General features: G+C 36.5%; 1 protein-coding gene across 8 annotated transcripts in view; it reads right to left on the bottom strand.

Moving 5' to 3' along the window:
• The window catches only part of NAV3 (neuron navigator 3), a 799,918-nt gene that overhangs the window by 178,285 nt on the left and 594,812 nt on the right, over nt 1-26,821 (bottom strand). For all 8 annotated transcript variants that reach the window (XM_078076338.1, XM_078076339.1, XM_078076337.1 and 5 more), the window contains 3 exons: nt 25,477-25,545; nt 22,184-22,323; nt 10,962-11,988 (listed from right to left, as the gene is read on the bottom strand). In XM_078076338.1, coding sequence (XP_077932464.1) covers nt 10,962-11,988; nt 22,184-22,323; nt 25,477-25,545 — 1,236 coding nt within the window. The remainder of the gene's footprint in view (nt 1-10,961; nt 11,989-22,183; nt 22,324-25,476; nt 25,546-26,821) is intronic.

The raw sequence follows: 26,821 nt of genomic DNA, 5'->3' as shown, positions 1-26,821 counted from the left end.
ACTTAGAAGTCATCTTTGGTTGCATGTACATGCAAATGGGTCCAGATCTCTGTTCTACATATGTTACGAACCATCCATTTCTCCAGGATTTCCACTCATTATTTGTTAGAGTGGAATAAGATTTAAACTCCAGTCTCCATAGGGGCAATCGCTGCTAACTGGTAAAGATTTAACTTTTATACAAGTGATCAAAGAAGTTCATTTAAATCTCTGAAGACTCCCAACATGTCCTCTCTTTTTGTACATGTTTCATTCTAATAAAATAAAAGGTTTCATGAAACAATTTCTGAAGAGTCCAGAATCAATAGTGTTCTCCAATCAAAGGGTACATTTTGACAGGTATAGATTGCGGATACTCAAGTGGCATCATCCACTGTTCCCACGTAAACTGATACTGCATTTTCCTCATACTGATTGGAAAAAGAAAAAGTGTCATGATGTTCCTTTAAAATATTTAGAAGACGTGCCCTGTGCAGACTAATTACTGTGCATTTGCAACACGGTCAACATGGTACAAATTACCTATTGAAACTGTAAAATATAGCATTGCAAAAAACACCATTTAATTTATTTAGAGTGCTAATAAGCCAGGCTCTCAGTGTTAGTATCTGTTACCAAGGGTGTAGTGGTGAAAAGTCTAGCCTTCGCCGATGATTGACATAAAAGCTCTTTCCTGTTTATGTGCACTTACTATGTGCCAACTACTAGGCCTGGTATTTTATCTATGGCATATCACTTACATGTCACAACAATCCTGTTGTTATGGAATGAATGTCTGTTTCCTCCCCCAAATTCTTATGTTGAAAACTAATCTCCAATATGATAGTATTAGGAGGTGGAGCCTTTGTAGGCTAATTGGGTCTTGAGGGTGGAGTACTGATGCCTGGGGTTAGTGCTGTTAACAAAAGAGACCTCAGAGAACTCCCTTGCCCCTTCTGCCCTGTGAGGGCAGAGTGAGAAGGTGGTCATCTATGAACCAGGAAGCAGGCTCTCACCAGACATGGAAAGGACCAGCACTTTGATATTAGACTTCCTGGCTTGCACAGCCATGACAAATAAATATTTGCTGTTTAAGCCGCTTAGTCTATGGTATTTTTGTTACAGCAGCCTGAAGAGATCAAGACACCTATAATGTAGGTGCTATAGATAAATTTAGGCTTCTAGAGGTTTAATAATTTGTCTATGTAACAAGCCGGTAGATGATTATTCCATATTTGAACTGGTTGCCTCTAAATACTGTTCTATTAACCACTACCCTCCACTTTAATGCCATCCAAATGCCCCCGGATACTATTTTAGGCATTTACGGTCTCCTTAGCTGACAGACACCTCAGTCACTAAGTTAATGACACACAATATTTGAATGTGACAGTATCTATTGGCCTACCCAAAATTTTATTCTTTACTCTTTACTACCTTAAATTTTTACTCTTAAGAAAAAGAAGCTATTATACATAGCACTTAAAGGAATTCAACAGTAAGTGCTAGATACTATCAACCTGCAAATTTCAAATTTCATAAATATGAGCATTTGCTTATTGATTTATATCAAAAATCTATCCTTCTGTGGATTCATCTTAATATGGATATAGTCACAAATATGAACACAAATAGAACTGATCTGAGACAACAATATTAATTAATGGTCTTATAGTTCCTGATTTATAAACCCAACAAGGGCAAAGAAAAGTAAGTATATTTCCAAAGCCACCAATGGTTTTGCTTTCTTTCCTTCCTTCCTGTTGGGAAGGCAGACATATAGGAAGGGAAAATATATATTGTCCTCAATTTATGAAAGGGTTACATTCCGATAAACCCCTTGTACTTTGAAAATATGAAAATATTGTAAGTTGAAAATGAATTTAATACACCTAAGAGACCGAACACCATAGCTTAGCCTAGTCTACCTTAAATGTGCTCAGAACACTTATATTAACTTCTGTTGGGCAAAACCATCTCACCCAAGGCCCGTTTTACAACAAGTGTTGAATATCTCATGTAATTTATTGAATACTGTACTGAAAGTGACAAACAGGATGGTTGTATGGAGACAGAATGGTTGGGAGGGCATTGGTTTTTGACTCTCGTGATCGCTGGCTGACGGAGCCGAGGCTCCTGCTGCTGCCCAGCGTCACCAGAGAGAGGATCCTACTGCCTATCACTCGCCTGGGCAAAAACCAAATCCCAACGTATGGTTTCTACTGAGCGCATATTTGCTTTGACACCATCGTAAGTTGAGGGCTGTCTGTCTGTGTGTATATATATCATAGTTAGCTCACAGATGCCAACAAAAATAATGATATAAGTGTGTATGTGGGAGCACACATACACTGGGAGCAGTGAGATCTTGGTTTCTAAATATCACTCTCTACAAAAAGACATCAGGGCTTCTTAGTAAAAGCTGCAGCCAAGACAGGGAGAGGACAAGATGAGCCCAGAACACTCTGAGCCAAAAAGAAATGAAGTTCTCAAAGAATAATGGGGACAGGAGCTAGCTTGAAGGGGAGCCCGGTAGCGGAATCTGAGAAAACTGAAACATTAAAACAGTCATATCAGTGGATTACAATCCACTGAATACAATCGGAATCCATTAGTCCACAAAATTTGAAAAGAGAGGGAAGAGGAAGGAGAAGGAGAAGGGATAGCTCTTTCTTCACAAAGAAAGCCAAGGATAAATGCACAAGGAACACGCAGGATTAGAAATCATTTGACCTCCATCAAAGTAAAATATTAATTTCTGCAAGAAATCACAATGGATGCTAAACCTTATGGGTAAAAGTAGATCAAGGAGCAGACTTTTTACAGAGTCTCAAAATATCTTCCCACAAGAATACTTATTAAATACAAATGGGGCAAAGTAATTCTAGAGTGAAAAACCCTGGAAGACATTATCTTAATCGAGGGAGAAAATTTAACACCACCAAAATGGGAAGTAGCAATATTGTTGCTACCTGATAGGGTGCAATGGAAAGAACACGGCAGCATTTCTGTGACATTCTAGACAAAAAATACAGAATATGCATCTACACGTGAGGAAATATCAGACAAACCCAAATTAAGAAACATTCTACTAATGCCTATCTTCCACATACCAGTGTCATGAAAGCCAATGAAAGACTAAAGAACTGCTCCAGACTGAGGGATATTAGGAAGACATGACAACTGGACTCAGTAGTCATCCTTAATCAGTCAAAGGGCTCTCTCTGGCACCATCAGTGAAACTTGAATAAAGTCTCTGGGTGCTCTGAGTGAAGTATATATGGGAGTTCTTTGTACTATTCTTGCAAATTTTCTGTAAGCTTAAAATTTTTCCAAGAGCAAATAAAATATAGAAAGAAGAAACAGCAGTGGTTCGATTGGGCAATCTGGCAGTAAACCCTGTAAGCCAACTACAGAAGGTATTCGATAAAGCTTCTCTGCTGAGAGAATGCCAGTTCTTAGCACTATCCCACACAACAGGCCCTCTTCTAGTGGTGTGTCTGTATTCCATCTTCAAAATACTGCTGTGTGAGGGAGTTTCAACTGCTACCCGACGCACAGATCTATATCGAACCTAGCGAAGGACCAGCTCGCCAAGGCAAGCATTCAATAAGCTGTAGTTTGTACTGATGACCAATTATGTCCAGTTCACATAAAACCACAATTGCAGCATAATCTGTAATAGTAGCTGCAGGGCTCACAAAAGCTTTTACTGCGTGATGGTTATCTGCTCTACATTTCAATCTTGGTAAATTCACAGCTCCTCCTACTCAATTTACTGGCTCAACAAATTAGCCAAACTTAAAACCCTGTGAGTATGCATTTTCAAAATTAGTGTTTTGCATTCTTTACCTTTCAGAACGTAGTATATTCAAGTTCAATTTTCCATGTCACTTTCTAGGCAAATCTGAAATCTCGCAAAAACTGGTTACAACAAAAATTTCTCCTGAGAACCCATGATGCTGTTGTATAAGATATATGAAAGAAAGAAAACCTCTAAATTCAGACTTTCTTGGCCTAATTTTACAAATCAAGTGTGTATAGAGGGTCTCCTCTTATATTTAATTCATAGGTTTAAGATGCATGATGATTTTCTTCTCTGTATAACAATGTCTTGCCTTATCTAAGGGTTGGGTTGTATGTATGTGTGTGTGTGTGTGTGTGTGTGTGTGTGTGTGTGTTACCCACACTCCCGATTCTGCTTCCCTTTGCCTTTAGATGTTTGCTTTATGTCCAATGCACTGTTTTCCTGGCATTTATTACAAGTGGTCAGAAAATAAGGAAAAGAATATGGACCTCATGAATCTGGTTAATAGCTGTTTTGAAATTTTGGGGTGTTTGCTAAGAAGCTTGAGGTTTAGGAAAAATGTACAGGTCTTTCTTTTCTCCTTAACTGACTATCTACTTCACTATTTAACTCCATATATCTTTGCAATCATGAGGAATATTGCTCTAAAGTGATGAATACAAAAGCAATGTAAAAATAATAACACATGGGAAGAAGGAAACTAAGGTAGCAATTTTTGAATTCCAGGAGAGGAAGATAAGTTTGAAGAAGACAGCATAAAGGGTAGACCAAGAAAGAACACCAAGAAAAAACAGGAACAAATAAAGCTTCCTTTCTGACTATGCTCTTCTTTCTCCTTCCTTTCTTCCTGTAATTGGGACCTCTAATTCAAGTCTGAACAAAGCTATCTCTGAAAGGAAGTTTCTCCCTAGCCATTGAACATGGTATAAACTATGCTGTCCTCTTCCATTAACAATCCATTTTACACACTGAAAACACAGTACTTTTCCTGACTATGCTACACACACACACACACACACACACACACACACACACACGAGAGTCCAAGTGCCTGATATTCAAGAATTTCTATTACCATTAGGCTCCAATCAACCTTCATTTTCCAGGAAATCCGTTCTACTCACTGACTACCCTACATATCTGGTGTTTATCCTGTTTGTATGGTTCCTTCAGTCTTACAATTCCTTTCCTGTCCTCCTTATTTCTGCATGCCTAAGTCCCACTTATCTTTCAGAACCCAGCTCAAGTACCACTATGTCTGATTCCAACAGCGAGCAGTAATTTTCCGTGTTTTAAAGTCTTAATGTACCAAATCTGGTTCACTGCTAGAGAGCTTTACACTTCCTGCTTCATTCTGTAGTGATCTTTGAGTCAGTCTCTTGCCTACTATATTATGGACGATGAAAGGAAAATGACATATGGAATGTGTGCTGTTTCACTCTATCCTTGATGTGTTATGCATAGTAGACACTTAGTAGGCAGTCATTAAAGAAAGGAAAAAAAATAAGTGAATGAATGTTCTGAAGACATTTCATTCTTTAAATATTTTAAAGCTGTTTATATTTCAATTAAGCATTTCATTTATAGGAAGAGATTCAGAATTTTCCCTATTCCATTGTACATTTTTGCTAATTTTCCTATTCTTCTATAGCAGGTGAGTCTAACCCATGTTGATGGTGTTACATTCAACAATTTTATTTGGTGCCTACTATGGGTAGGGTCTATTATGGGCCTAATGCTACCAAATAAGAAAGACAAGTCTTGCTCTCAATGAGCTTACGTTATAGCTGAAAGTGGCTGAAATCACATTTATTAATATGTTATCAAAATAATAGCAGATAATGAGAAACTCTATGAATAAAATACAAGAGGATGATGTATAATTCCGGCGAGAGGCATACTTAATGTTTCTTTGGACTAGATGGCTGGAGAGAGCTTCTGGGAAGAAGTAGCATGTCAGTAGAGAGCTGTTGAGAAGAAGTACCCTGCTTTGCTCTGGAAGAGTCATTATAGGTAAAGAGATCATCTTTGAGGATGGCCCCTAAGCAGGATAGGTTAGTTTGTTGAGACACAGAATGAAGGCAGGGGTTCAGCGCACTATAGGGAGAATGGTATGAGTGTGGCTTGTGGGTTAGACAGAGGGCCAGGTTAGGTGGGCAAGGTGTTTGGGTTTCATTTTTTTTTCCTATTTTTTTTATTATGTTATGTTAATCACCATACATTACATCATTAGTTTTTGATGTAGTGTTCCATGATTTATTGTTTGCATATAACACCCAGTGCTCCATTCAATTCGTGCCCTCTTTAATACCCATCACCAGGCTAATCCAACCCCCACCCCCTCCCCTCTAGAACCCTCAGTTTGTTTCTCAGAGTCCATAGTCTCTCATGGTTCATCTCCCCCTCTAATTTCCTCCCCTTCATTTTCCCTTCCTACTATCTTTTTTTTTTTTTTTTAACATATAATGTATTATTTGTTTCAGAGGTACAGGTCTGTGATTCAACAGTCTTACACAATTCACAGCTCTGGGTTTCATTTTTTTTTAAGTATAATGGATATTCAATAGACTGTCTCATGAATTGGAATGACATATATGAATTATACTTTTAGAAGGTTAGAGTTCCTGTTGTGTGAAGGATGTTACTGGAAAAGAGCAAAAGTGGAAGCTGGAAGACTCGCTGGAAACTAGGTAAGAATTGGTGGTGACATGGCTTGGACCAGGACAGGGAGGGTGGAAATGGAGAGAAATGCCCAATTGAGGGTATGTTTGGGGGAAAGAGCCAATAGGACTAGCTGAAAAAAAGATGTATGGGGACAGAGTGACTGAAATGAAGAACAAAATATGGATTCTTTCCAAATTTTCTTCCTTAATCTCCCACACAAATAATCATGCATCTGTAGTAGTTTTAGTTACTAGCTGTTGCCCAGCCCTTTATAATTTGCCTACTACTTGTTCCATAAGGCTTAGATTGTAAAATTATAGAATGTCAAATTTGGATGATGCCACAACATTGACAAATTCTGACTCATGCTATAAATCTCGTCTCTTGTCTTACCTCCTCTGGATACATTCCCTGACTCCATCCTCATGTAAGACTTAGGAAGACTCTTCTACACTATTTCTTACATATGCTTCCATAACAGCACTGAATTTTTATTTTTATTATATTTTATCATTATCTCCCATAGACTGAGCTCCCTGAAGGCAGAGGCTTTTTAAAAAAAAAATCTCTAGAGGGGAGGGGGCTGGGGAGATGGGTTAACCTGTTGACGGGTATTAAAGAGGGCACGTACTGCGTGGAGCACTGGGTGTTATACGCAAACAATGAATCATGGAACACTACATCAAAAACTAATGATGTAATGTATGGTGATTAACATAACATAATAAAAATGGGGGAAAAATAAATAAAAAATAAAAAAAATCTTTGTAACTCTTATTACATAGTATTTGCAGAATGAGTGATGAGCACATAAATGAAAAAGTATTTGGTGCTTTCCCTCTACCTAATCTATGGCAACTTGTCATTCTATCACTTTTTAATTATCTCTGGTAGTCACCTTAATACTTAACAAAGGCAGCCTATTCCATTCAAATAGGTTTAAATATTGGGAACTTTTGATATTAAGTTATAATATTCTTTCTTAAAATTTTCACCTTTGATTTCAGTTATCTCCACTCATTAAATGGATAAGGATATACTAAGTTTAAAACAACTTTTATCACATTATAATGATAAATGAGTTACAAAAGCTTAATATGGAACATCCTTGCATTGTATAGGAAGTAGGACTAATATGAAATCCATCAACTTCCAGAACTCAACGTTATATTTATAGAACTCTGACATTCAATTTGTAAGAAAGAGTATTATGAAGCATATGTTAGAGTCCCAGAAGGAATAACTAATAACCTAGCCTGACCTGGAAGTGGGCTGAGAAAAGGGGAAAAATATTACCATCAGCCGTCAATCTTCCCATTTTATAGAATTTATTTAATTATCTTTAAGTATCAAAAATATGTATGTTTAAACATATACATACATATATATGTATTTTAAATTTATACTACTTAAAAGCATTTAAGCATTTCCCATCATAAATGAGTTCTGATTGAGAATTTTACAACCTACTATTCACATCTTTCCGGTCAGAATCTTTCTAGTAACAATACTTCTTCTTTCTGTACATGCAGAAAGAGCTGATGAGCACAGAAGGGCATACTATAGGCCCAGCATATTTGGGTTCAAAGGCAAAGCCCTATTAGTCCTGCGACTTTAAGAGATGATTCCTATTCTGACTGGAAATCTCCATTCTTCATCTCTGTAAAATGGAGATAACATTCTTTTCTCATGAGTTTATGATAAAGTTTAAATGAGAGAATTAACATAAATCTTGTAACATACAGACTTGCACTAACTACTCAACAACATTATAAAGTAGTTAATTATTACTATTACCTTATCAAATAATTAGCTACTCCAGGAAAGTCTGTCAGGCATTGTGAAGGAAGAATTCTTAAATGGGGTTGGAGCCGGCAGAGTGAAAAGTACAGCAGGGGTCACATAATCCAAACGACTTGACTCTGTGATAGAAGTATCTTTGACTGACAGTTAAAAAGCTTAAATATCGACTACTCTACCTTGAGGAGATTTACATTATCATTTATAAAATTATTCTTAATCTATAAAAGACTCCTAACAACTACTGCCTCCTATATAGACTAGGATGTGAAATTTTCTTATTAGATGGTTTATTTCCAACTACCTTGTATTATTCATAATGATACAACTAATTGCCGACATTTATAAGTCATTTACTCTGAACCTGGCTCCGTGCTAAAGTCTTTACATGGGGTTGCCTTATTTAATCTTTAAAACACCTAAATAAAGTGGATATTCTTACCCACCACCCTTTTTGGGGTTATAAGCTGAAATTTGGGGAAGACTGTTCACCATGTGGCAGGTACTGTTCCAAGCCCTGTATAAATATTAACTCACTTAATCTTCAAAATAGCCTTATGAGGCAACTTCTATTATCATCCCCATTTTACAGATTAGGAAATCAAGGCTCAGAGTCTTTAAATATTTTACCCAAAGTCACATGGCTAATAAATGACATTATCAAGATTACAACCCAGGCAAACTGGCTCTTGGGGTCATCTTCCCAGCAACGCAAGATGTTGTTTCTCAACAACGGCAGAACCAACAGCCTTCACAGCCCATACTCTCAGCTACTTGGCTATATTATCTCAGTTTTATAATCTTCATTTTAAAAAAGGCAAACAGAAACTCAGAGGTTGGACAATTTGGCAAGGACACACAGCTGATCCATGCTTGAACCTGTAAGCTGTGCTCCTTCCTCTTTTTAATAGTAAGAATTCGATCTTTCAAATGGAAACCACTAAATTTGTATCCACTGGATACTTTATAACAAACAAACAAACAAGTCTGTTGTTCCTTCCTGGAAGATGCTGGCCACCTGGTAGGTACAGTCTTTCTGCTTAGATTTGCACTTTCCTGTGAAATTCATTTGTGGTGATTTGAAATGACTGATGCTTCTACAGAATATATTTCAGATGCACGAGTGGGCTGAGTATGGCTTATTTAAAACTTTTATGATTTTTTTTCTTACATATTTGGAATGTGGATTATGATTTCGACATCTTAAATTTTCATTTGTCAGATAGGGACTCTGGAGTTAGAAAGAGCTGACTCCCATCTGATCCAAAGACAAAGGTTTTAAATGAATTGCTGCTACTAAAGGCAGAAAAGCAGACAAAAAAAGAGCTGAAATGCAATAATTAGAATCTTGCTTTGCTGAGTATATAAAGCATCAGAAAAGCGCTTACATTTTTCACCGAAGGAAAACAAATCCTTGTAATTATTTTCTTTACTTAAAAAACCTATACATTTAATAAATTTAATATGCTTTTAAGCTATAAAATATTGACGCTTACTTAATTATAGCAGGTTCTACTTCCTATTCAGAAAATTTCTTTCCTATTATTGAACTGCCAACCAGCTGAAAGGGCAGACATTATTCCTCCCTAAGCTTCTCCTCACAGAAAAGACAGTGAATAAAAATGGAGACAAAGCAGCGACTGACACATTTCTAATCAATTAAAACAAACCACACACTAGGCAAAATGTGCTATTTTTATAACTGTATAGTAGAATGAATATTTTAAAATATAGCACATATTGGCATATTTTAATCCTTATAAAATAAATAGTTATAATGCAAAAACAAATTAATAAATGAAGCACAAATATAATAATTATGTAGATTCTTATTTTGGCCTAGAAACTTATGCTTAGCTACAGGAAAGTAATATAAATTTTATGCTGGGAAAGCAATGCCTTATAAACAACATTTAACAAACACAATGTGCCAGAATATATAGTAAACATATGCATTACCCCTGTTATTCTTCTCAACTTTTTAGGTACTGTTATTACTATTTGACAACTGAAGAAAATGAGACTAAGAGACCTTAAGTAACTTGTTCAAAGTCACACAACTGGTAAGAGCCAGAGCAGGGCGTTAAATCCACATGCGTCTGATTCCAGACCCTGCCCCTTTAACCGTCATGACATACTTTCTCCCAAGGGTGAAAACAAAAATATCCGTAAACCCTATAAAACTGAGAATTATTTTAAAAGACTTGTTCAAAGTCACACAACTGGTAAGAGCCAGAGCAGGGCGTTAAATCCACATGCGTCTGATTCCAGACCCTGCCCCTTTAACCGTCATGACATACTTTCTCCCAAGGGTGAAAACAAAAATATCCGTAAACCCTATAAAACTGAGAATTATTTTAAAAGACTAATAATAAAAATAGTAGTAGAAGTAGTAATAGTAACAGACACAGGAGAAAGTCATGGCGTCTGGGTTTTACTTCCCCTCTGAGAACAAGTAAGTTAACCTCTGAAGGCCTCAAGTTCTTACAAAGAAGGGATGAGAGGGCAGAAGAGGGGAAGAGGAGGGAGAAGAGGACTAGAGCGTATTGGATGCTTTTTTCTTAAAAAATGAAATCCTCGGCCTTTATCTTCAGAACGGAGTGTTCCAGAACGACGATGTAAAACACAGCTCTAGTAACCTTCGTTGTGACGCGTGGAGGAGGAAGACCTGCAGAAGTGCACAACCGTGGACGCATGGTGGCCATCTTACCTGTAGATGAACGGAGCCACCGTGGCCGTGTTGGGGTGGCTGTGCTGCTGCTGCTGGGGGAGTTGGACAGCACCGTTCCCCGTGGCCTGCCCCCCGCCTGGTGCCGCCAGCACCGCACAGGAGCCAGCGGGAGGGGCTTGGCTGGCTTCCCTTCCTTCCAAAGGAGCAGGGCAATTGGATGTGCTTGCTTTCTCAGTGGTCATGGGCTTAGGTAAGGACTGGGAAGGGCTTCCCTTGGTAGTCCTGAATTTTTCCGACTCTTTGCTCACTGCACTGCCTGGTGAAACGGTCTGCTTTGCTGTGGGCACCTTCGAGCCCGGTTTTGGAATGCCACTGGAAGAGGGGATTAGGCTTTCTTTCTTGGCTGCTGCCGTCTTGCTACCCTTTGGGATCAAGCTTGCAATTTTAGAGGTCTTTTTCGGAGCCGTCTCTGTCACCTGATCCTTCTCATCCTTGACTGGTTTTTCAGTGCAAACTTTATTTTTGTCCCTGTTCTTTTCCTCTTTATCCTTTGGCTGTAGCAAAGACTTTTTATTGCTGAGATTTTTGCTTCCAGCTTTTGGAGGGGCTAATTTAGGGGACACTTTGGGGCTGCTATTGGTTGAGCCACCGCTATTCAGACCACTATTAAAACCTTCCATCTCACCAGATTCAGAAAAGGCATCGTCATCCTTCCCCCCATCACTGGGCCCCGAACTGGGAGACTGTGGGGGGCGTAAAGCAGTCCGCGCATTGACCAGCTTGAATTTTTCAAGCATGGATTTCTGTCCCGAGGAGGCTGTTTTGACCCCTTCTGAGACAGGGGGCTTCAGTCTGTCTGCAGGTGGCGTGGGGGAGGTGGCTGGGCTGGACTGCTTCACCGTCAGCATGGTGGAGGTGGCGCTGTGCTTGACATTCATGGACTTGCTCCGCCAGGGCTTGCTGGCGCTCGGAGAAGGGATGGCAGAGGCGGGGGGCTGCCCTGCGGTGCCAGGGGGCTGCATGTTACCATTTACACCTGAAGATGGCTGAGGTCCTTTGGAGGAATCTGGACATGAAGACAAAATAATAAAGAAGAGGTTGATGACATTTGCTCATGTATATCATACCCCTGAGTACTTCTAACCACAGACACAGTTAAGGATCTCTCCTGTGAGCTGAATGCAGCCATGCTATGTGGCATCAATCACTTCGGTGATGTGGTGGTTTTTATATCGTACATCAAAAATTCAGGATCTGAGAGCCATTGATTTTGGAAAACAACTTTTCCTTTTTCCCTTCTAAAATTACTCTTACCTAAATGAACTTGGCTAGTCATAGATATCTAAAGACAAAACACTCTCCTTCCCTTCAGCAATTCTTTACATTTTTTCCAATTACTACTGTAGCTCATAGCAGTAAATTGATTCCGCATAGCCTTATAAAAATATGTTGTATAAGAAATGTTGAGAAATTATTTTACCTTACAGGGACACTAGCTTATTGCTATCTGATTAAATATGCTTATGAATCATGACTTAGCTCTTAGTTAATATTGTTTACTTTTATTTGTATAAAAAAAAAGCATTGAAATTTAGGCTTATATGGGTCCGATAACCTACCAAGATACACATATATGTAGTTGTATATATTATATATATGTTATATATTTATATACAATACATATTTATGTTTAGATATATTTATATTATATAAGCATCATATAACATATATATTATATAAATCCTTATAACAACCCTACAAGGTAGGTATTGATATTTTATCCCTATTTTTCAGAAAAACTGTGTAACTTGTTCAAGGTCACCCAGCCTGGATGTGAACACAATTCAGAGCTGGTGCTCTTAACCAGCACACCTCTAGCCACCTGAAGTGATCTGAACAAACTTTAAATACTAATGAAAACTCAAGCTACTTTTGCAGGGCTAGGAAATAAGGCCTTATCCTATAAGGACTTTATAATGCATGTGTTTACTTACTTTCTGCTCAGAAATCTCATTACAGTATAAGCTGTTCTATGACTGTTCTAACACTGATTAATGCCTGATTACAAGTCTCATCTCTAAGTATGAAAAACTAAATCAAAAAGAGATTTTATAACATGGCATAGAATAGAAAGAACAGAGCTTTGAGTTTAAAGACCTCAGTATAAATGTTAATTAACATTGGGGAGCGACAGAATTCTGGTCATTTACTTTAAGCCTCATCTACCGTAAAAGCCTCCTACTTTCATCTTTTTTTCTTTTTTTTTTTTTGAGACATGAAATGATCAATGATTAAATTAGATATTTGCATCATTTAGTACTGCTAACAAACTAGACATTGATAAATAGATGCAGAGCTATTTTTGATGAAATGTCCAATGGAAATATTTTACAAATAATACACTTTCCATAATGTTCAAGAATTGGAGCCCATTCAATTTCATTAAATATTCACAACAATAAACTACATTGTTTTTATTTTTAAATGTTTTCTTCAAAATGCATGCAAAATGATACATAATCAAGCCAATTAGTACCAAATACTACTCAACAATTTTTCATAAAAGGAAATTAATACACAAAAAGAGAAAATAAAGAAATTAGAGACACAAAAGGTTAAATTATTAGTTGAATATTTGTGTGAGTTAAACTTTTTTAAAATAAGTGTGCCTAAAATGATATAAAAGATTTGTGAAATTTTTGTTAAGAAGAATAGACAAATGCATTTTATATTTAATAATTTTTTCTACCAAATTTTTATTTAAATTCCAGTTAGTTAACATACAGTATAATATTTGTTTCAGGCATAGGATTTAGTGATTCATCACTTACATACAACACCCAGTGCTCATCACAAGTGCCCTCCTTTATATTTGTTTTAAAAATTGGCATACCAACATTAACTCTAATACTCCTTACTTTTCTACAATTCCATATTTCAGCTGGCAAAAGTTAATGTAAGACTGTACATACATACTCTACATTAAAATGTAATAGTTTACTGAAAAGTCAAAATGCTTACATGGTATATATAAATTGTACAGCCTATGATGATAAATTGATGTTTTTCAGTATTCATGTAAGTCTGTAATTATGTCCATTTCTAGAATATTTGTAGAAATCCATTAGGTTCGTACATAAACACTAAGATGTTCTGAAAAACAGCAGGAGTATTGACTAATTCAAGACAAACAAATCCAACAAGCTTCAAAGTATCCAGTGTCTCAAATACATTCACTCTCTGTTAATGGATTTCAATCTTTTACTTCAATCTCTTTTAAGTACAGGTAATTCCAAATTTTTTTCACTTACACATTACGATCCCTTCCAGAGACCGATAACATTTCATCATAATTTGAATCATTCTCAGTAGCAGAATGAGCACACTGACTACCTGCAGTTAGAAATGCCTACCAAATATTTCTTCAATATTTGCCATTTATTGGTAAGGTCTCACTTCCTCTGGAAACAACAACAACAACAACAACAACAACCAAAAACCAAAAACAAACCAAAAGCATTATGCCCACCCCCATTTCTGATCATCCCAGCACCAAATCTGGATTCGATGGCTCTTTTGCATTTTCACATAGTTTATTATTTCCTCTCTTATAACCATTGTAACTCTAGTGTAATTGCCTGTTTCCTACTCTACTGTACGTTCCATTAAAGCAAAGACCATGCCTGTGATTATGCATAGAATGTCTGACATCCTAAGTGTTGAACTTAATAGAAGTTCTCAAACTTTAATGGGCACGTAAGTAACCTGGGGATCCTACTGACTACACACCGCATCATGATGCAGCAGATCTGCTGTGGGCCCTGAGATTCTGCATTTCTAACAAGCTCCAGAGGATGACAATGCCTCTGGTCACAAACCATGTTTCGAGTAACAAAGGTTGAATGGACTCAGAAAACACGGCAATTGCTGACATTATCAGCTCTAAAGAATGTTTCTTTTTTTTTTTTTTAAAGATTTTATTTTATTTATTTGACAGAGAGTGAGAACGCGAGAGAAGGAACACAAGCAGGGGGAGTGGGAGAGAGAGAAGCATGCCTCCCGCCGAGCAGGGAGCCCGACGTGGGGCTCGATCCCAGAACCCTGGGATCATGACCTGAGCCAAAGGCAGCCACTTAACCAACTGAGCCACCCAGGCGCCCCTAAAGAATGTTTCTTATGACAGTACCCGATGGGGCTGAATTTGTTAAATGTTCCCTAGCTGTGCAGCATGAATATTCTTTGCCCTTTGAACTTCCAGAACAACGGCCAGTTCTGTATTCACTGGATGCTAGACAATTTGTGACAAGGGATATTGCAAACAAAAGAAGCCCATCAGGTTTTCCTGATGGCCACAAATTGAGTGTGGATCTTCTGTGTATCTGCAACTGAGTTAAGAAGTCAGGAGACTCCTATCCCTGCATGCCTGGGAGCTTTGGTGGGAATGAGAGGAAAAGGTGGAAGGGAATCTGTCAGGATGCGTCTTAAGTGTGCTGCCATCAGCTAGATAGACTGCTACAACAGTTCAAGTACAGAAGAGGAATTTCAACATCACTACTCTCAAAAATGAGACAGGAGGGACTCCAAATTATGACATCCACATCCAAACCACAGTCACGGTCACAGAAACAGCTGTAAAATCGTTCTCAGAGGAGTACACACACAGAAGCCACTTCTCAAAGCTCAGCTCTTGATCTGTCCCCAGCCTGTCTCTATATAGTAGCAGTGAGGTGCTTCAGGTCTCATTAAGAGGGCAAATCATAGTTGTTGTGCATCAGGAAGGCACTGGAATTTTAAGAGTCTCCCTGGACTCCTCACAACCAAGGCTGCACAACAGCAGCTGCTGAAAAGGTAGCGTGTGCAGCTCCTTGGCAGTGGGTACTGCCACAAATTCTAGTTCCCCTGCGATTTCTGTGTGCAATATTCAGGAGCCCAGTCTCGCAGATACAGTTCCGAATGTTGATAACTCAGCTCCTGACTATGAACGAGTTGTTATGAGATATGAGGAAATGACCAGATATCTAATGCACATATTTAAAGGCATCCTTGAAATGGCTCTGCCTTGAATTTGCAGAGCCTGTCTTTGCCTACAGCCCTGCCTTTTTTTTTTTTTTTAATGTTTTGTTTATTTATTTAACAGAGAGACAGAGAGAGAACAAGCAGGGGAAACAGCAGAGGGAGAGGGAGAGGGAGAAACAGGCTCTCTGCCATGCAGGGAGCCCAATGCGGGGCTCGATCCCAGAACTCTGGGATCATGATCTGAGCTGAACCTGCCTTCTTGTCTCTAGCCCCTAAAGAGAAATTTTCTTCCACTCGCTCTCCTTTCCTTCCTCCTCTTCCTCCTCCTCCACTTCCTCCATCATAAACTCCACTACAACCAAATATTATTTATCAACTGCTCACTTTTCCCCAAGCACTTTGATACACAGAATCACACTGAAAGCTCTTCATACATGGGATCTCACTTAAACCCCTAATCATCTGCAATATACTCATGATTTCTCCTGCTATAAATGGGAAAACTGAAGCTTAAAAAGCGAAAGTAACTTGTTCCAATTCACACATATAGTAAAACTTAGAAAAGAGAAAATCACAATTGGAGCTCAGGTTTTTCAGACTCCAAATTTTGGAGGCTTTTCACTCTCTCTTTTTTCTATATGTTCGCTTTTACCCAGAAATTCTGCTGGTGTGGCTCTCTAGAATGCCACATGTTTGTCACAGTAGTGAAGTTAAATGGGTAACTCCTTGAAGCATGGTGTCCTTCTTCCTCGATGGGCAGAATACAAATGGGGAGAATGTGATAGGAGACACTTTCTACTTAATACATTATATACTATCTCCTTGGGCATCTTACCTGCACTATCCTTCTGAGTTAATATAAGAATAGATTTTAATTCATGCTTAGAAAATATGTAAATCGACAGAGTTAATTTTTAGTTATCTCATCTTACAAAAAAATAAATAAATAACATTGATGACCTGGAAAAAATGCCAATCCAGTTCTAGTAAAATGAATACACATTGACAAATGTGGCAGTCACAACAGGTATATGAAAAGTTTAGATAAGGACATTTCCCTGTGGAACATTAGCACCATGTTGCCAACAGTGCTGTTAGCCTGAGAAAGGACACAGGAACCATCCTCAACCTATTTACCTCTTCTTTCTTCCTGAATTGTATGTTGCTTAGATGCAAGCAAACCAGCTTTCAACTTACAAAGTAACAACAGAATAACAATTACAAGGTAACACAAAGTAACAAAAATGATGACAATAGCACCATTCATTTTAAAGTATTCACTGTGTAGTGGACATCGTACTCCCTGATATCTATGATCCCTGGGAAATACAGGGCAACTTCAGTACCACAGGTCATGGTGAAACGAAGGAAATGATTTATCAATGTGACCATGGCAATTGGTCACCTTAGACTCTCATTTCACAATAACATGCCAAAATACATTTGAACCCTTTAAAAGGTAAAAAAAAAAAATTTTTTTAAATAATTAAAAAATGTAGCATTCAAATCCAAATATGTCTTGTTACCAACTGGGCCCTTGTTCACCTGAGCACACTACCTTCCATGAATGATTACTCGTGCAATGTCTCAATCATCAAATTTAGGATGACTTAAAAGAAACATGGAGTGAGATTACAGGGACCCCAGAGGTGCTGTCCGTTCTGCTCATGCAATGTTACAGTGCCACTTTGTGGAGTATTGTGAAATTTAAGGAAACTTTCATTCGCCAGCCAGTTTTGGGGAAAAAGTATGTAATTTGTGTACAGGCATGTATAATACGTGTACACCTCAAGATGTGAGCATTTATACATAAACAAACAATATATATTCTCAAGTCCCCTTAATCATATCACCTAATATATGTACCTATTTATGTTACCTCATGAAAATCCCTAAGATTAGCTTGCAATTTTCATTTCACATTTCATTTTAGGCTTATATAAGTCTCAAGGAAATAAAGCAAAAAGTCATGGTGGAACACATAATTCAGTCACTAGTAAAGCAATATAATAAGTAAAACATATTTGCATTGCCTTGAAAAGAAAATAAAACAGTTTAGTTCTTTGATACTACAATAATTTCAGAGCAATTAACAAAAAAACAGAGAAAGTACTTAAGAATCAGATAGCTACATTTTAGCAGTCAAAATTCCATTACTAATACAACATTCACGTTAACCTTATAGTTTTAAAATTTCAACTGCAATGTTGCCAAATTCTCAGTATCAATCCTATTCTACCTGTGTTGAGTGTAAATGAAAGTGAACCCTTCCACAGCAGAGGACACTTTATTAGGATCCAGGAGAACAGAAAGGACATCTCTTTAGTAAATGTGTAGGTACAATGTAAGAATCACTTGGAAGAAACAATAAAAAGATGGCAAAATGCCCTCTGGCATGTTTCTTAGCAACAAGAAAAACAACTCTCTGCTAATAAACTCTGTCAAGCAAAAAGGGTTTACAGAGCATAGTTCAATAACTGAATTCCAAATAAAGCTAGGGATATTTACATTCCTAATAATATGAAACTGTGTAGCTTTTTTTCATATTTAATACCCAGATTTTATACAACAAGAATGATTTCTTAAGATAATCTGCTTCAAGCATAGAAAGTGTATATATAAATGAACCAGGGCACCATTTTCACATGATCCCCGATTTCCAGGGAGTAGGTATTTAATTTTTCTTTAAAGCATACATCTTGTCTGCAGTGTATGGGCAAATTGATAAATGCTGTCGTCAGAACGTATTATTCATTGTCAGTATCTGAACGGCAGGTCACCAAGAGAAGAAATTTGGGACTCTCAGAAGAAATTCTTCTCTACAAACAGTGCTATCTTCATTTCACCATTTGTTCTGAAAAATCTGTTCCCACATTCCATTTCAGCAGAAGGGTGCCACCCATTGCCTCTTGCCGTGACAACATTTCTTTTCCACCTTCTCTACAAAGGGGCATCTATGGCCATGTTCACGGACATTTTAATTCATTTGAAAAATGGTGAAATGAACACCCTATTTCTTGAATTGTATTATTATTAAAATGATATTAGATGGATCTTTTGAAGTGGCAGTTTGTGATTCCCTACTGATTTCCTTTCATAAGTCACACAATTTGCAAATAAGTTACTGTTACAATGCTATACAGGTGAAAAGCTACTATGCTTTTTTTTTTTTTTTAAGATTTTATTTATTTATTTGACAGAGGGAGACACAGCAAGAGAGGGAACACAAGCAGGGGGAGTGGAAGAGGGAGAAGCAGGCTTCCTGCTGAGCAGGGAGCCTGATGCAGGGCTGGATCCCAGGACCCTGGGATCATGACCTGAGCCAAAGGCAGACACTTAATGACTGAGCCACCCAGGTGCCCCACTGTGCTTTCAACAGTATGTTTTTTAATAGGGAAATGAAATTGTTTTAATTGTGAATAAATCTTTATTGTCTATCACAAATTCTAGAGATTCTTCAAGTGGTTCCTATAACTCATCACCCAAGACTTGTTAAAGAAAGTAGAAAGTATATTTCCACTTAGAGGCATTCAGGGAACACATTGCAGATAATTTGGTTAATCCCTCAAGTAAAATATCTTAATTTGTTAAATTTAAATGTTACACTTTCTAATAACTAAAAAAGGAGTAGCAATTAATTACTCAAGTTCCTACTTTCTGAATTCTGTCATTATAATACTGTGACCTTTGAAAACTCTTACTTAGTTTTCACCTTACTTGATCATATCAAGAATATGTATGCAGACCAGTTTGTGACAGAGATCAGCTTGTCAGCAGAAGAAATTTTCTATTTTTATATAGATTGTGCTACCACTATAAATATCCAGCTCAAAAAGATTAAATAAAACATTCCTATCCAAGAAGATATTCCCCTCTAATAGCCTAAAGAGTAAATTATAAATTGTTTCGTATGTAATGTTTATCATTTTGTTTGTTCTTACAATTTAAGATAACATTTTATTTTTAAAAATATTTTATTTATTTATTTATTTACTTACTTACTTACTTACTTACTTATTTTAGAGAGCGGGAGAGAGAATGTGTGCACAAGTGGCGGAAGAGACAGAGGGAGAAGGGGAGAGAGAATCTCAAGCAGACTCCACCTTGAGTATTGTACCTGATGTGACACTCAATCCCATGACCCTGAGATCATGACCTGAGCTGAAATCAAGAGCCAGATGCTTAACAACCTGAGCCACCCAGGTGCCCCAAGACAGTATTTTAGAAATATAAAATAGCATGACAGAATGATCAATTTAGAAATACTGATATTGGATGTATTGATAAAGTTGTAACTCCACAGTAATAGAAAATGCCATGTAACAATCATATGATGCAATTTATGCTTCAGTTCTTATTGGCGGTTTTTAGACATTTAATGCCTATATTGGACATACTATAAATATTTGTGACTGTGAGATCACACAGTTTAAATGCTTTTGAATTTTTAGTTATTTGGGAATTAAAAGTAAGGAAAACCCTGTATTTTGCTGTAGATGTGGACCTAAGGAAATCTGCTTTTTTGAATCAAAAACCTCATGATGTATGTCATCTGTCTCCACCTTGTGGTTATTGTAAATATTACTACTTCCTAATTTTGCTCATAAGAGAGGTTGAATGGCTATGGAAAAATAGAAATGTTTGTCTACCTTTAGATTCTTACTTTTAGATGCCAGAAACACAGAAAACCATGTCACCTGACAGAATATTTCAGATACATTATGATATCAAAATGTGAGATCATCTGAAGCATTTCTAAGTCTCTTTGTCAATATTATTAGTAATTTCTTGCAAAAATATTACATAATTGTAGAATCATGTAGTTAAACTGGATACGTCCATTCAACACATCTGTATGTCTAAACAAACTCTCCCTTAAACTTTCACACACATACAGACTCTGTATGACACTTTCTAGGAAAGTCACAAAACAACAAAGAAAGTTTTTCTGAGTAATTGTTTTCTCCCTTTCCCTCAGGAAAAATGTAAGTGTCCAGTAAAATTTCTTAGGTTCCTAAATCAGAGGTTTTATATTTTAAAGACAAACTCCTAACTTCCAGTTATACATTATTTTCTTTTTCCATTCCACTCAAGAACAGGGAATATTATAGGGATCAAGACACACTGCCTTGCTTTCAGGGATTTATGTTCTGTCTAATTTTGTTTTAATGCATGAGAAATTTTCACAAAAGTGCTGATTCATAGATTATCTGTCAATTCGTGTCTAAATTAGAGAAAGTTATCAGATCATATCATCTGTATGAAACAATCTGAAATGATCTGATTTGAGCAAAAAAATTCCTACCTGGTGAATTTGCCAGCTATTCTACTAACTAAGCATGTTTGTTACTTTTGAACTTCATGTTTTGTTGCATGGAAAGTTAAATACTATAAAGAGAAGTTAAAGTTATATGGATTTGAAGGAACTAAGTCAAAAGCCAGCCACAGGCCTTAGTCCCTCACACAGTCACTCTGCCTACAACAGTATAGGTTCTTGATTTTCTCCTGGTTTAGATGTAAAATGCACCCTCTCTCACATGAACCCATGCTCCACAGTGCAATGTATCAAGCAAGCCCCTTGTTAAAAGCACACTGTGCACAACACAAAGAATTGTGTGTCATCTAGTTAATATATAATTTGCCTTTCACACAGATTTCCACTAAGTGTCCTTTCTTCCCGATGATTTTGTGATCTGATATTTCTATCCCGTACTCTTTCAAGAAAATAAAGCAAACGTGGATAACCTGTCTCTTTGGGGAAAGCTAAGGTCGCATTATTTCTGTGTCCTGCTGCTATCAAAGATTAAATATCCACCCTAATTATGTCTCAATGTTTGATGCCCAAAACACTTATGGCATTTATATCAACTGAAGCTAAAGATTCAAATAAACCTAATATAGATTTATGATTTTAAAATAATTGTTCATAAAACATGAGAAGACAAAAGAAAATGCTATTTATATGCAACCAGGAGGAAATGTTTTGGGGAAACAGATTTTATACTTGGGTATATAATTAGCCACTTTAAAATAAATGAGTTTACTTCTTTAAAATGTTCTTCAGGTAAGAAAAGCCCTAAAGAAAGCTGGAATTCAGGAGGGGGAAGTTAGAAAACATGAAACCACACTGATAACGACCCCATTCCAAAAGGCATTAACACTGCTCAAATATCGGACTTAGCATGTAATTTACAAGACCAATACGTTAGACTTGTGCCATAATGATGTAACAGGCAAACACTTACCTTTTTCATTGCCATTTGCATAATTTGGAGGCTTGTTTTTGTCAATGCTGTTAAAGCTCTGACTTCTCCTATTTAAATTAGAGGCTCCCTGGACCTTGCTGCAGCTGCCGGCAGCTGGTACCCTAGAGGGACCTGGAAGCCTGAAATAGTATAAGAAAAATTACATCATTATTGTATATTACAAAAAGATAGGGGGTAGGAGGTTCCGATTGGGGAGGCCTTAATGGAAAAAGCACAATATATGATGTTCTAAAATCTATTTAGCAGAAAATGGTGGTTTCAGTGATAAATAGCTAAACACAAGGATTAAGAATCTTCAGAAAAATCTTGCTTCACTTTTCAATCAACATGCCCTAAAATGATATCAGTAATGTAGAGCAATTAGAAATAAAGTAACCTTTCACTTAAAAAGTCATACTTACCACACCCTGAGGAATAACACTTTGACTTAAAAATACTATACCAATTACATGAAAAGCAAGGGAAATAACACAAATGTATTATGTTCTTGGGGTATTAATCAGCTATTTGCAGTTGTTAAGTTGTTCTTTTCAATGTATGGGACATTTATTTTTCTCTTAGATAGTTGTTTCCTAAGTCAACTTGATAATAACAAGAAGAATAAAGTTACTGAACAAATTGCTAATAGCAAATGCTTAGTGTGTATCTAAGGTAGTAAGCTATTCTAATTCAAACATGGTGCAGAGACCAAGGTCACGAGTTAATTTATATTTTACTGGTCTGCCTCAAAAAATTTCTTTTCTTTAATCGTTTTGCCAAAAATAAGCACCTAGACTTTCAGCTGGTTGTCTTACAAGTGTGGCCAGCTGACCACAGAGGTGCTATGACAAGGAAGGATGCAGGTCTCAGAAGCAGAAAATCTCTGTTAGCAGAATGGCAATGCAAAATACACCTACAGGGACAGTGACTTCAGCTAGTCTTTGGGGATGAAAGACAGGACAAGAGGAAATAATAGGCAGACTGTGTTAAACTTAGGGGAAGTTTGACATTAGGTTGTAATTTGCTGTTATTTTATGTGGACTAAAATTAAATACCCGTGTGGATCATTTATGTCGCTGTTTAAGTAGTTTCCACCTTAAAATTAAAGAATCAATTATTTCATGAATGGCGCCTACAATGTACAATCGCTGTATTTTATTCTACACTATTAACGTACTGTATATGTACAATACACAATCTGCGTAGAACTAATATTAGCATTCTAAGTCATATTTAACAACATGATACTAAAGGATGTCAGCGTCTTGGCTACTATTTGCTGCCACCATGTGCATGTCACTGTGTACTGCTCTGATAATTTCTATTTTAAAAGAAAAAAAAAAAAACTCCAGCCCGTATAAATGAAGCACGGGAATTTTTACTGTTCTCTATACTAAATTTTTAAGATGAAAAAGGGTGTTTATATCTGTTATATTGGTGCCCAATATATCACAATTTCAAGATCAGTTGTTACTATTTTCATATTTTGACTCACCTTCATAATTGATATATTATTTCCGTAGATTATTAGGAAATCAAACTCTTAAATACTATAGCTACTTTTTAAAATAGTAACAGGTATTGCAACAGGGAATGAACATCAGGAAAACACAAATACCAGCTTAAAAACACAAGTGCTGCTTTCTTGGAATAGTTAATAGTTTCAAAATGTTGACTGTATTCTGGAGTTTAAATACATATGGCTAATAAATAGTTCCTTCAGCTATTTTGCTAATTAGAAGCTGTGCCATGTACAAGATTGGAAACTTTTCCAAATGATTCCGGCATTTAACTTTTGCTCAAATGGATCTAGAGGGTATGTAAGTATAGCACAAAACCAAAGACACCAGGAATTTTGAGTACCAATGACTGCACTCTAAAGAAAGAACTCAATTAATTAATTTGGCCAAATGCCCCAATCATAATAAATCTAAGAACTATTCCTGCAGACACAGCTACAGACTTAGAAAGTTCATTCCAAACTCACATGTATAAACAAATTTTGTCACAAAACTTGCCCTGCTTGCAATGAAACTTGACCTGTTTCTAGAAAGCAATTAAATTGCATTTTAATCTTTACTGTGACCCATGAAGCCAAGTGATCTTTAGTTCTCAGAAGAACAAATTAAAACAAATTAAAAAATCCATTTGGTCTTCTCATTACCCTAATTTGACAGGCAGCCAGAGCTCCAGATCATTCATCAAAGTAATAAAAAGAGAAATGAGAATGAAGCCAACAAAAGACAGAGAGAGAAATGTTCTATTAAATTAATGTACTTAAAATATACTTTATATGCATGAGTCTTAGAAGTGGTAATAAAAACTGTACATGGCAGGTCACTGTATTTTGCACATTTGAATTTATATCATTTTTCCTTTTAATTAAATACCCTTTAAATTTTTCTCTCCCGAATCATTTTAATTACTATGGAAATGAACATAACTTAGAAAACCAAGGCAAGAGGAAAAGCACATACCTCACATCAAGGCATCATAAGCCATCCTTGTGGTCAAACATTGCATAATACAATACATTATCTGAGCAGTGATTAGGAAGCCACCACAGAGATACTTCCCCAGTAAGGGAGAGGGCAGATATAATCACATAATAATCAGGGGTTCCAAACACATTTGCTGTGACTTCATTCAGCTGTACCATCATGCCTTCGGCAACTTAACATTTTTTTAAAAAAACATCAAACACTTTCAATATACATTTATCAATCAGTATTTTCCAAACAGGATATATAATACAGTCATTTGCTATAACAGACTGTCTTTAAAATATGTATGTCAGAAAGAAGCAAAAATTTCAACTATTACAGATAAAGGAACAGTCCAGGTTAACTTTGTGACCTGGTGCTAACCTCCCCACAAAAAGCTACCAGTGTTTCTCAGTTCTGCTTCAAAATGTGCAATAATTAATGCATGCCCATCTCGAAAAACAATTACATTCTTGTAACTCTCAGATTCTGTAACCTGGAAGGAATGGGGCCTTCCAAGTAATGTTTTCCTTGACTTTCTCTAAGCTTAGAAGCTAGACTTCAGCCCAGTCATAACAGTATATATAACAAAACTAAAACAGAAGAAGCCAAAACCCATTTAATGATCTAACACAGACATGCTCATCCCCGAGAATGCATATGGAAATCCACTTGGAAGAATTCAGTCTTCTAAACTTTTCATCCAGAAGTATGTAATTTATGAAAAAAATTTAGAATGATAGGACAAAATAACACTGGGCAGTTACTTTATTATCACTAACAAGCAATAAATTAGAGATATTAACTGACCTAGTAGGCTTTTTTTGACTGGTTGCAATTCCACTGTGATTAGACTGAGTTGCATATCTGGCTGCCAGACTGTATGAGGAGAAACAGAGAAATTGAATTAAAGAGATTCTTTGAACATGGAAAGAAAGCACAACATTACAAGAAAACTATGAGTTAATGAAATGCAATTGGAACATGTATAAGCATGTATAAAGAATAAATTAATTAGAAAATTATGATAATGCAACATATATACCATGACCTTTGATTAATGAACACACTATGAAACAATGCAGGGCACCCCTTGGAATAAAGTGTGTCATCACTTTAAAATTACGGCTGCGTGATATTGTTCATATTATTTTAAGGAGGATTTCAGCTCATAAAGAAATTCGACCTTTGTAAATGACTAGGAAAACTTCAGGAAAGCTAAAGTTTAACTTTACATAATACAAAGAGCTCTTTCCCAAAAAGGTTAAAATTAACAGAAAGAGTATGAGAGTCATTATTTTCTTTGGTAAATGCTTCTAATTTGCTGCTTTAACTGGAATATTATTTTCAAAACCAAGTGACTAAAATATCTGGTTTCTGACAAATGTATTGTTTGATCTCGAGTCCTAGGGATAGAATGTTTTAAGGAAGCAAACAATACAAGATGTTTTTCTAAAGAAAGATCTATGTAAAGGTTAAACGGAATAAATTGGAGTTAAGTTCTCCAAAAACAAACTGAACAACTATTAATGACAGCTTCTGGGCATTCTTCAGTTATAATTCTTAATAATTTTTAAATCAAAATCTTTGATCAAAGACACAAAAGAAAGCATTATTTAAACTGAGTTCTAAAGAGCAGTGAATATTTTACAAACATAAATGAAATTTTGCACTTAAACTAATTCCTGAATTACCTGAGTGTTCTGAAATTAGTGTTTTGAAGGATATGGTGAGACCCAATTAGACCTGAAACATGTTCACATACCCTGTGATGGTCATGGATTGATGCCCGAGTGGAGAACCACTTTTCAGGTGAATTGTAAGGGAGCACAAAGGCCCTTAAAAAGCCCGGATAGAAAAGAATAAACCCTCATAACTAAGGAGCTTTTCAGAGCACTCATTTTTCACATTTGATATGTGATATATTATTCATTTGCCTATAATAAATTCTGTATCCTAACTACACTGGGCCAAGTGGCCCAACTACTTCAGTAACAATGATATCAGAGAATAATGTAAAAATAAAAACCAAAGTGTCTGACTGAAATGAGATACTAATTTAAAATTTAAATTTAAAATTTAAGCACCCAAAGTGAAGAAACTTTTTTGTGTGAACTTCTCACTCTAGCTGTCAATCCAAAAGAAAGAGACCTAC

The sequence above is a fragment of the Halichoerus grypus genome, chromosome 6 (assembly GCF_964656455.1).
Source record: "Halichoerus grypus chromosome 6, mHalGry1.hap1.1, whole genome shotgun sequence".
Taxonomy (NCBI): Eukaryota; Metazoa; Chordata; class Mammalia; order Carnivora; family Phocidae; genus Halichoerus; species Halichoerus grypus.
Note: the sequence above shows the minus strand (reverse complement) of the source record. Positions and strands in the feature narration are given on the sequence as shown.